Consider the following 12,593-nt stretch of genomic DNA (forward strand, 5'->3'; position numbering starts at 1 on the left):
ACCCGTTGCATATCCTGTGGCCAATCATTCAGAACATTTCAGTTATAAACCGAAGCTGTGTACACATCTGGAGAATGCTGGACATGCACAGGCGCGTTCACTGGTCAATACACTGAAATTTTAAATTCTATTCGTGGTGATTTCTACCAGGTCCAGTAGTCCTGAACTGAGCTGCACAAGATGAACAACTGAATAATATACAACATTTAAGCTTCGGATGAACTAAATATGAATGTATTAAGTGTAACCTCTGCTGAATGTGGAGGAACATCCCTGAGTGTTTGAGCAGCTTTTCACCAGAAAGAAAGAGGCTGTGATATGTAACTGATGCTCACCCTGCTGCAAGAGAGATAGTGTGTGCGTGTGTGCGTGTGAGTGTGTGTTTAAATGTTTAAGGTGTTGCAAACCGGTATAGAAACCGGTATGTGTTCTCAGGGTTTTCCTCGCTTCTGGAAAATCTGGTTCCGACTTGATGTGACTGCCTCACTGCGGTTCATGGGTCTGGATCGACACTGATAGTTATGATGGTCTCTAGGTCTGCTAACAGCACGGTGTGTATACCCCCCCGCCTGAGATTCTGTGCTGATCGACACGGACCCGAGCCCCGCACCGAGTCACATGACAGGGATCAGACCCTGCGCGAGACACGGAGCTAAAGCAGCGGCACTTACCAGGGATCAGGAGACAGCAGGCGGACCGGAGAACAAGACCAAGACAAGAGGACCGACCGAGCGCAGCAGCTCCGGGTGTGTGTGTGTGTGTTTACAGTGTGTGTGGTCTACTGCCAGGCCTGTCTCTGACGGGGAGGGGCTTATTCTCTCTCCTGTTCCCTGTCAGAGAGAGTCACTCCTCTTTCCTTTATGTAATAACGATGGTTATAACACAAGTTATTGCACTTCATCACGCTGGTCCTGTTGCTTTCCAGTGCACCGGCGTTAGGACTGGGGGGGATGTTTCGTTGAGATGTTTGTTCAAGCTCGAAAAAGGTGTGTTCACAACACTCAACAGTATTTTGCAAATGTGTATAATAGATGTCATAAGGGTCATGCAAAAAGTCTATTAATATTTCATTTAGAGAGAGAGAGAAAGAGCGAGAGAGAGTTCCTTGTCAAAACAAGAAAGATAAAAGTTCTTGCTAATGTTTAAAATGTTGCGGTTTGTTTATATCAGGAGTATCCAAACTACGGCCCGTGGGCCAAATGCGTTCCGCGGACCATTTTGAATCGGCCCTCAGCAAATTAAAAAAGTCTAATGAAATATGGCCTACAAATGAATCTTCTGCTTGTCTTATTTCTAAGATATGTTCAAATATATTACACAGTATTCATGTGTTAATAAGCCCAATTTACAAATCTAAGTTCATAAGAAATAAGCCCCATAACACATGTAAATAAGAACCTTGAAATATACCCTTCATATTTCCTCTTATTATCGGCAATCTGAAGCTTCTGTTTTAAGGAATGAACACAATAAATGAAACGAGCTTTGAGGTTGTTTTTTTCTTAAGGCATTTTCAAGTATCAAGAATAGTTTACCTACATTTGATGGATTTGGCTAACTTCTAACTTAACTTATGAGGCAATATACTTCTAGTGAGTGGCCCAGCCCTTCGTATGTTTTTCTGTATGTGGCCCTCGTGAAAAAGGTTTGGACACCCCTTGTTTATATGTATGTATTTGTGTATAGATGTTGCAACTATACAGAGCTTTAGCAATACTGTATGTTACTGTGGTCATGACTCATGCTAATAAAGCAAAGGCTCTCCTGTGCAGACGGAGGTCCTCCCCCAGGGGGCAGCCCTTCTCTTTCTTTGGTTCATGTGCTGAAACTTTGGGGCACTAATTATTCATTTTCAATAATGGTGATTTTTAACTGATTACATTTATCCAATCTTATTGTTGAAATGTTAATTGAAATTACCTGAAAACAATATGCCAAGTTTCAGCTCATGGCATCACAGTATCCACTGAGCCATTCAAAGATTACGTAAAATATAAAGAATAATGTATTTAGTATGACAAAGTTTGACATCATTATAGCTCATTCTGACGGCCTTGAGGCTGCAGGTTGGCTGTCTGAGGGTGGTGAAGGGAAGATAACAGTCTCTGGTGAATATACATTACTTTTTTTGTTGAATAATGACAGAAACATACCTTTTGGATTTTGAATTTCCCATTACATTTCCGCCTATGATTCATGTGTGTTAAAGTGTTAATATGACAAAGATGGTAAATTGTATTGATATAATCTTTTTTCCCCCAGAGATACATGTGATACGGCCAACATCGCCCCTTCAGAGGAGCCAACATTGTCACTTTTTGTTATGGGAAGGTTCCAAACATCAGCCAAAAAGAATAAATTATAGTTTTGATTAAACATGGTTTTGCTTTTTTCTACCTAAAGCAGGGGGTGGGGGGTTGTTCCTCTATTTAATGTATGACATGCTCTCGTTTAGTATTCATAAATACATATTTTGTAAGTAAAGAATACATATCAGAGCCACAGATATGCTCAGTGAATATGAATGACCAGTGCTGCTGGTGAAGGAGTTCATGCAGCATGGGACTCTGGAGCTTCTTTAGGTGAGAAAGGGTTCTAATACAGTAAAGATAGAGCACGTCATGTAGTTTGCACACAAAGTATGAAATCAAAAATGTGTGCAACAGACATTGACTATAAGGTTAAAGACAATATTTTCATATCTGTTTTGTAAGATGTAAACGACAACATTTGTATGAAAAAGTGGGTCTCCTGAAAACTGTAAAGGATCAGTGACCCGTAGCTGGATCAGAGGACATGTGGCTGAGCACACACCTGATGGCATGCTTACAGATCCGTCGCCCTGAGCAACACACACCGCCAGCATGGGATCCAGAAGAGTCTCCATATCCAACAGATATACTTCACTAATATGTTTCTGTGTCAAACGAGCTGTAACATTGATGAGATTCCTGCACACGCAGTTTGTTATTATTCTTATTATCTTGTAATTACAGCTTTTGTCAAGCATTAAACTCATAAATCTGCTTCTGAAGTCAAAGAAGACAAAAAGACTTAAAAAATATGCAATTGAGTTTCTTCCAAATACCAAATTAAGGACCAACTTGTAGGGTATGTGTTCTGCAACACTTTATTCAACATTATACAAAGGTTACTGTTCAAACATCAAACGTTCTCAGTACAAACCTGGAGAACTTCCATTTACTATAAATATCTTTATGTTCAAGAATGCATAAATCTAGTTAAAAAATAAATTATTCTAATTTCCTGAAAAAAAAGTCCCTTATAAACTATATTTATTTTTTGTTTCCATCTTGAATGTAGTAAATGGTTTCATTCTACTTATTTAGCAAACTGAACTCCTAACAGGATCTATGAATGGGAACATGTGGAGTGGGGGGCTCAGCGTTCAAACTGCTACCACAGGCAGACTCAGGGGGAGGGGTCCGCTCAGATGGCGTTGGGGCGGAGGTCACCTTCCACAGCTCCTGAAAAGAGGAAAACATGTCACTTCGATGTTTCTGTGTTTTCTTTTTCATTTGTTCACATGTTCAAAAAGTACATTGTTCTCCCAGTAAAGAAAACGTGTTATTCTTGCTTTTGTTAAAATAAATAAATAATGAACTTAACCAACATATTATATTGTCCAAATGTATATTTGTGGTTATTGTACAAAGCTTTGGCAATACTTTGTCATTATGGTCATGCCAATAAAGCTATTCGAATTGAATTGAATTGATGATAATGTACGATAAGAGGAGTTCTCAGAGAAATTCATCTCTGCATCTGATCCTGAGCTGCAGGAACTAAAATACATTTTCAGGCTGTTCTAAGTCAGGACAGCAGCCTAACAATTCCTAATAGCTAACATTAGCAATCCCTCTCAGAATAGTGTTAAAGAGCAGAAAGTACTGTGGTAACATGGAGAAACCCCCCACCCTCTGTATGGGGTCAGATCAGTCTCAAAAATAAATAAATGCACACAGAAAGATACACAAATGTAATTCCGGATTTATATATAAATGTCTCCATATCCACACATATTCTTCAATGCACACGCAAAAACGTATCATTTTATAAATGTAAAAAAGTTTAACAAATATATTTCTGATCCACACACAAATAGTTGCATCAAAAACATATTTCAGTGTTGTTACATTTATATAAAAAACGCTTTCTGTGTGTGAATCTCTCTGCATTTGGGTGTGCATTTTTGAGACTCCCCTGACACCGCTAGATTCACACATACATTTTTTTAAGAGGCAAGTGTCTTCGGCCAATCCCCTTTTCCACCAAACCGGTTCCGGTTCAAGATCCGTTCTGGTGCTTAACTGGTCCTTCTCTGTAGCACCACTTGTGTTTCCACCACTCAGAGCCCGACTGGTGCTGCGTGATGACATCAGTGTGTACGTCTCTGATTTTCTCCCCAACGCCGCCAGTAGCGCGGCGTGGGGAAAAAAATTAGGGGAAGCCAATAATACGTGCTTTCTTTTGGGTCGGGGGTGTGGTGGTCAATGTGATAACGTAACCAGATGAATGATTACAGCACCCGGTATCATTTTACACACATTTGTATCAGATGCAGGACTCACACACGCCTGTTATCTAACCGACAGGCAGACGCACTCTCCAGCCGAAACTCTAATAAGCATTCATTCACAAACTAAATCAGGAGACCTTTAACGTTTTACGTCCGATTCGATCCTTTTTTCCTCGCTGTACAGAGCTCCAGTTTGGGCATTGGCCTGGCATCAGATTGTATTTGTTGTTGCTGCTGTAGCGGAAGTTTAGTACAATTATTTTTGATGAAATACTCAAAATCTCCACCCTCCATAATTGCACTTGCTTCAGTTGCTTGCTACTTTCTAACGGCGGTGAGAGTGGTGCAGTGACGCTATCTATCTTCTATCGATTAGATTTATGATTCGGAAATGATAAAAGTAGGGTAGACCTGCTTATCTTTCTGACAGTGCAGACGCTTTTCTGCTTGCTCCTGCCTCTGCTTACTTTTTATGCTGATTTTCCTATTCTTATTCTCTGAAAACTTCGAGCAGCGGCTCCTGGACATTAACTTATCACTGGGACAGTTCATCTTCGTAAATAGACGGAGGGTCTCAGCCATATTTCAACATTTTTACGACGACGTCAGTCTTACAATAGCGTGGCCTAGCAACAGCTAAAGCCTGGTAGGCTACTGCTATTTAGCTAGTTGGTAGCAAAATGCCTCCGTTCTCTACAGATGACTTCCAGAAACTTATACAGAAGATGGCTGTGTTGGAAATGAAAATGCAACGGTTGGAAGTTAACGTGGAAGTGAATGGACTATGTCGTGGGAATGACACGACTTTACCAGTGTTGCAAAATAATGGAGAAGGGTATGCTAACTCACAGCTAGTTAGCAGCTACAAGGATTCCAAGGAACAGGAGGGCTGTGTACCGGGTAATAAATCTACAAGTGGTAGTCCTCCCTGGAACTCTCTGGGTGCAAAGCCTAAGAGTAAATCATTTCCATGGGATTTGGGAGGACGGATAACAGGCAGAGCCCAGAGCTCCGAAATCTGTGATGGCCTGTATTGTTACCACCCAGGAAGAGCGCCTCTTCAACCCCTATTCATACTAGGAAACAGCAGTGGACAGCTGCTAAAGGGAGAATTACAAACAATCCTCCTAAACCACCAAGTGTGCCAATCCAGAACAGATACGCTCCGCTGACCGAGAACCGGAGATCTGATGACCTGGATAACCTGTCCTCTTCACGCAGCAGGGTAAGGACCAATAGCTACTCTAAAAGTAAAAGGCTAGAGGGAAAGCTAACGACTGGGCCTGAAACTCTGATTGTGGGTGACTCTGCTGTAAGAGATGTAAAAGGTCTGTGTAGTAAGAACAACACCAAAATACTCTGTTTTCCCAAGGATGTGGTCTCTGACTCGGCTGAGAAGATCCTGCATATTGGGGCTGAACATCCGACTGTGAAGAATGTGGTACTGCACATTGGAACAAATTATGTTGTGAAACAACAGTCAGAAGTGCTGAAAGAAGACTTTAAATGTTTGTTGGAAACTGCCAGCTCTCTAAATGCAGAGGTGTTCATCAGTGGCCCTCTACCGCCAGTCAGAAGAGGAGTGGAGAGATTCAGCAGATTGTTTGCACTGAACACCTGGCTTTCAACGGCCTGTACTGACCATTCTGTTCATTTTATTGACAATTTTAACTTTTTCTGGGATCGCAGACATCTTTTCAAGGCAAATGGAGTTTGCCTGAACAAGTCAGGAGTGAAATTGTTTATCTCTAACATATTCAACTGCCTGCGTCATCAATCTGTTCCCTCTGCCAAGGACAAGCGGCAAGAGGAATCAAAACAGGAGAAAGACACAACACATCACGCAGAAAACCCTGAAGAATTATCACTGCACCCGCCTGAGGAATGTTCTGATTATGGGAGACCTATGAGACAAGTGGAAGAGTCTCCACTGCCCCCCCCCCTGTCAACGCCTTTGAGGATACTCCGTTCACCCTTTCACCCTCGCCCACCCTCCTGGAGATCGATGAACACACAAAGGAGATACAGAGGGCTGGCACCGATTCCTTCCTGGAGTTCAAAGACCAAACGAAGGCGATACGCAGGGCTGGCACCATGTCCTTTACCCCCGCTCCTCAACGACGCCCACCAAAATCACCGCGGAGACGCGCACCATCTCCCCCGTCCTCATCACCGCGCCTACGTCAACCACCTCCCCCCCCTGGCAGCATGTCCTCTACCCCCGCATCATCTCGCCCGTCTCCATCACCGTGCCTACGTCGACCACCTCCCCTCCCTTCGAGGGGGCATCTGCAGTCTCCGAAGCCTGATAAGGATGTGTGTGTACAAAACACAACAAACTCTTACTGATATGTGATGGGTCCAGGCTCAAGGGCGTATGGCACTCTCAACTCTTTCCAGGACAGGTCGGGGCCATGCCTGCCAGTAGCTTTGCCGATATCTGTGTTGATAGGTAATAGATTAAGAGCGGTGAATCATAGAAACAGGAAGCGCTCAAACGTTTGTGTGAGTGTATCTAATTTAGCAGTGATTCCATGTCAGCCACAGCTTGTTACAAAAAACATGACTGATAGTGTGTTTAACAAACTTAAACTAGCTTTATTAAATGTCAGGTCTTTGGCAGGAAAAACATTTTTAATCAATGATTTTATCACTGAGCACAATCTCGATTTTATGTTTTTAACAGAAACTTGGATTGAACAAAATAACAGTGCAGCTGTTCTTATCGAATCAACCCCTCCCAACTTTAGTTTTATGAGTCAGGAAAGAATGCATAAGAAAGGGGGTGGAGTTGCTATTCTGTTCAATGATTCCCTTCAATGCAGGAAGACATCGTATGGAAACTTTGATTCTTTTGAATATGTGGCCCTTCAGCTGAAATGCTCCTCTCGAGCTCTGTTCCTAAATATCTATAGACCACCCAAATACTGTGCAAGCTTTTTTGATGACTTTACTGAACTGCTGTCTATAGTGTGTATTGACTTTGACCGTCTAGTCATTGTTGGTGATTTTAACATCCATGTTGACAACCCCCAGAACAGAGGGGCTAAAGAACTGTTTTGTGTTCTTGATAGCTATGGACTGACTCAGCATGTGACGGAGCCCACGCACAATAAGGGGCACACTCTAGACTTAATTATCTCAAAGGGTCTGAATATCTCTAAGGTTGTGGTGACTGATGTTGCACTCTCTGACCATTCCTGTGTTTTCTTTGAGAGCTCTATTTCTGTTCACAAAAATGTTCTAAAAGAGGTAACCACAAAGCGATATTTAACTGAAAATACTAGGGAAATGTTTACTCAGAATTTCTCTTCCACACTTGCCCCTGCCAACATCTCAGTAAATGAGCTAGTAGATCATTTTAATTCAAAAATTAAAAATGTTATAGATGCCATTGCTCCAACTAAGGTAAAGGAAGTGACTGGCAAGAAAATATCTCCATGGAGAAAGGCCATGACCGTGAAAACAGAAAAAAGAGTGTTGAAAAGCTGAACGCAGGTGGGGAAAAACAAAACTCCAGGTTCACTTTGAAATCTATAAAGAGAGACTTGGCCTTTATAATTTGGAATTGAAAAACGCACGACAATCGTTCTTCTCTGACATCATTACCAAAAACAAAAACAACGCACGTGCCTTGTTTGCTACCGTCGACAGACTAACTAACCCCCCAGTGTCAGTAGCCTCTGAATTTCTATCCACCAGGGCGTGCAATGATTTTGCCTCCTTCTTCACTGACAAAATTCAGAAAATCAGACAAGCAGTCAGTGCCTCTGCATCAGGTACAGCAAATGTGTTGTCCCTATCTCCACTTAACATCAATTCAGACATCATGACACAATTCCATCAGATTAATGATAAAAACCTAGAGGACATTATACAACTTCTGAAATCCTCCTCCTGCTGCCTTGATATTATTCCAACAGGATTTTTCAAAGATGTTTTGCCTTGCATGGCCTCAGATCTACTTCATATAGTAAACAAATCTCTTCACTCAGGTATTTTTCCACAGGCCCTGAAAACTGCAGTCATTAAACCGCTCTTAAAAAAGAATAATCTAGATGCTTCAGTAATGAACAATTACAGGCCCATATCAAACCTCCCATTTCTAGGTAAAATCATTGAAAAAGTTGTTTTTCAACAGTTGAGTAATTTCTTGCATTTAAATAATACTGTTTTGATGTGTTCCAGTCAGGCTTTCGTCCAAACCACAGCACTGAGACTGCTCTTGTAAAGGTCTTTAATGACATCCACTTAAACACAGACAGTGGCAGAACTTCAGTGTTAGTATTATTAGATCTCAGTGCTGCGTTTGACACTGTTGACCACAGCATATTACTAGACCGACTGGAAAACTGGGTGGGACTTTCGGAAACAGTTCTAAATTGGTTTGAATCCTACTTAAAGGACAGAAACAACTTTGTTTCTATAGGTAAATACACATCTGAGTTGACAAATATGACATGTGGGGTTCCTCAAGGCTCCATCTTGGGGCCTCTTCTCTTTAACATCTACATGCTACCACTGGCTCAGATAATGAAGAACAACAAAATAAGTTACCATAGCTATGCAGATGACACACAAATGTACGTAACAATTTCACCAGGAGACTATGCTCCAATTCAAACACTGAGTAAGTGCATTGAACAAATCAATGACTGGATGTGTCAGAACTTTCTCCAATTAAACAAAGATAAAACTGAGGTAATGGTTTTTGGAGCCAAGGCAGAACGTATCAAAGTTAGCACTGAGCTTCAGTGTGCAATGTTCAAAACAACAGATAAAGCCAGAAATCTAGGTGTAGTCATGGACTCTGACCTGAGTTTCAACAGTCACATTAAAACTGTTACTAAATCAGCCTACTATCACCTAAAGAATATATCTAGGATTAAAAGACTAATGTCACAGCAGGATTTGGAAAAACTTGTCCATGCTTTTATCTTCAGTAGACTCGACTACTGCAATGGTGTCTTCATAGGTCTCACTAAAAAATCTATTAGGAAGCTGCAGCTGATTCAGAACGCCGCTGCTCGAGTCCTCACTAACACTAAGAAAGTGGATCACATCACTCCAGTTCTGAAGTCTTTACACTGGCTTCCTGTGTGTCAAAGAATAGATTTCAAAATACTGCTGCTGGTTTATAAAGCACTGAATGGTTTAGGCCCAAAATACATTTCTGACCTCCTGCTAAATTATGAACCATCCAGATCTCTCAGGTCTTCAGGGACTGGTCAGCTTTCTGTCCCCAGAGTCAGAACTAAACATGGAGAAGCAGCATTCAGTTATTATGCTCCAAATATCTGGAACAAACTCCCAGAAACCTGCAGGTCCGCTGCAACTCTGACTACTTTTAAATCCAGGCTGAAGACTTTTCTTTTTGTCGCTGCTTTTAATTGAACTATTCATATCTTAGACTGCACTGTAACTTTTATCCATGTACTTTTTTCTTTTAATGTTTAATTGACTGCCATGTATTTTTTTTCTTTTAATGTTTATTTTATTAGATTTTAAAGGCCATTTTCTTAATCTCTTTCATTTTTTGTAAAGCACTTTGAATTGCCTTGTGTTGAAAAGTGCTATATAAATAAACTTGCCTTGCCTTGCCTAGACGTGTATATTATCCGACTGAACAAAACTTGCATTTATCTAACAGGTTCGTTTTCCACTGACCTTATTTCGAGCTATTTTCCTAAATCCTATGGAGAAATCTCATTGCTTTTTTGTAGAGGGAAACCGAGCGTAGCTTACTTCCGGATTTTAGGATGCGTCACTGCAACACTATGCGATTTGATTGGATTGTGAGGCAAGGGAAGCCAGCTGCCTCTGACTTCCCTTGGCATGGCCCTGACCAATCACAGGTTGGCAGGGGCATCACGTGAGCCTCATCTGATTGGTCAATCCCTCAATTTTTTTTCACCAAGGGAAGCCAGATTCGGCTGGCCTCCTCTCGCAACATTGAGTGCAATCTACTGTTTCACCATAAAATCTAGAGGGGCGCTGTTTGTTTCACTCTTTGTAAAATACTCAATGAGAATGGGGGAGAGACGGGCCGGCAGCAACGCACAGCAAAGGAGAATTATCGAAACAAAACAAAGTGTTTTTATTTATTTATTTAAATTATAATTACAATCCAAAAAAACAGGGGAAGCCTGGCTTCCCTTGGCCTCCGGGAGAAAACGCCACTGAACGCCGCCTACAACAACAATGGGTGACTGTGTCGGGTCGATGATCGTGTTGCTTTTAATCATACGGAGCCAGATACAATTAAATAACTACTTCTCAACCCTTATACATTTTGTGGTTCATTTAGCGGCCGCTCTAAAGTATTCAATGTCTGACTGTCACACAAGCAGCTGATAAATATACCCCCCCCATAAGTGAATGTGTGTCAGTCTGAATTGATGCTGTTTGGCATCACAACAGTGTTATGAAAGTTTCTCTGGTATAAAATGGGTGATGTTAGCATACAGATGTAGCACTCCAGATAGGACTCAGATGGGTGTGTCCCAGTCAAAAGCCCAGCGGATCCCAGTGGCTGGGGGTGTTGCCAAATTGCTAGAGGGCGTTGCCAAATTTCCCCATTTGTTCAATTACAGGATTTAACCATGAGATGGCGCTTCATTCACAAATACACAAAGACAACTGGGTGTTGTCGAACTTAGTCTGTTTGCAATGTTTGCAGCTCTGCAGTTGTGTTTGTTGAATACTGTAGCATTTAATCACTTATTTGTTATGGTTTTCACAAGCTACTATAATGAAAAAACATCAGTTTTAGATCAAATAAAGTATATAGTTTGCTTTATGCAGTATATTTTTTGTAATATTGTTGGGGTGTTTTTACACAGTACAGTAGATTGAAGTAAATCAACTTATACATTAAGATAAGATAAGATAAGATGGACCTTTATTAATCCCGTGGGGAAATTCAGTAGTTCAAACAGCAAGGGTAAGAGTGAAAAACAGGATAGCACAGATTCACACAGATTAATAAAATCAAAAATAAGATGAGCGATAACAATAAAAATAATGAGAATGAGAAACTATGTAATAAGAAATGAATAAAACTCAAATATAATTATCATATCATATCATATATTATAATGTATTGTATTATTAAGTAATATCATACATTAACCCCATTATAGCAGATGCCACATTGAATGGATGAACACATGTATGCATCAATAATTACAACAGAGTATTTCTAAATACAAGTTGTAAAAATACTTATATGTATTTAATATTAATAACATAATGATTAATTTCAGATGATAATACTTTTGAGGGTTAGGTCCGGTCTGACAGCACTTAGCTCTCTGCTGCAGAGAAGATCACTGCTCTAAACAAAGTAAAAAATCCTACATCCAAACGGAATAAATATAATTAATTATGATGAATACGTTAAGTCTTGTTCATTGTTTTTCACTTTTATTACATGTTTGATATTTCCGGCACAGACCCTTTCATACCGGCAATGCGCGATAGAAACAACAGAAAGTGCGACAGTTTAAATATGCCAGTGTTAATTTCGTCAACGAAAACCATGACGAAAAATTCGTCAACAACCTTTTTTACATGACTAAGACGAGACGATGACGAGCTAAAAATAGATTCTTGATAACGAAAACTATGACGAAATGTATATTTAGTTTTCGTTGACGAGACGAGACGGGACTAAGGTGTTAATGGTGGACTATCGGACATTCAAAATGCAGCATATTTTCCCCCAAGTGTCCATCTTGCCTGTCAAAATCTTACGTTTCTAACTTGCAATATCATTATTTCCGCTCTCTTCACTCCAGAAGAGCGATCTCTCTGTGTCTCTCTGTGTGCAGGGGGCGGGGCCTAACAGACACGCTGCAGCGGACACAGAGATCTGCCGGGGATGGAGCATTCAGAGAGTATAGAGACACATTTTGACTAAAAGTTGACTAAAATGTCATTTTTCATCGACTAAAAGTTGACTAAAACGTTTTGAGTTTTCGTCGACTAAAACTAGACTAAAACTACGAAGGATAGGAATGACTAAAATGTGACTAAAACTAATAACCATTTT

The 12,593-nt window shown here is 40.7% G+C and overlaps 2 protein-coding genes and 1 long non-coding RNA gene across 4 annotated transcripts in view; 1 reads left to right on the plus strand and 2 right to left on the minus strand.

The window, feature by feature from the left end:
* abat (4-aminobutyrate aminotransferase) overlaps nt 1-819 on the minus strand; it is a 37,247-nt gene extending 36,428 nt beyond the window's left edge. The window contains exon 1 of the mRNA XM_034224395.1: nt 672-819. The gene's annotated coding sequence lies outside the window, so the exon portion shown is untranslated. The remainder of the gene's footprint in view (nt 1-671) is intronic.
* Nucleotides 475-2,376, plus strand: LOC117551488. The gene is made up of 2 exons (XR_004569794.1): nt 475-986; nt 2,040-2,376. It is a non-coding gene; the product is annotated as an uncharacterized LOC117551488 (long non-coding RNA).
* A 728-nt stretch (nt 2,377-3,104) lies between these two features.
* mettl22 (methyltransferase like 22) overlaps nt 3,105-12,593 on the minus strand; it is a 91,068-nt gene continuing 81,579 nt past the window's right edge. For both annotated transcript variants that reach the window (XM_034224397.1, XM_034224396.1), the window contains exon 12: nt 3,105-3,488. In XM_034224397.1, coding sequence (XP_034080288.1) covers nt 3,363-3,488 — 126 coding nt within the window. In that variant the 3' untranslated portion in view covers nt 3,105-3,362. The remainder of the gene's footprint in view (nt 3,489-12,593) is intronic.

This window comes from Gymnodraco acuticeps, unplaced genomic scaffold, assembly GCF_902827175.1.
Source record: "Gymnodraco acuticeps unplaced genomic scaffold, fGymAcu1.1, whole genome shotgun sequence".
Lineage (NCBI taxonomy): Eukaryota > Metazoa > Chordata > Actinopteri > Perciformes > Bathydraconidae > Gymnodraco > Gymnodraco acuticeps.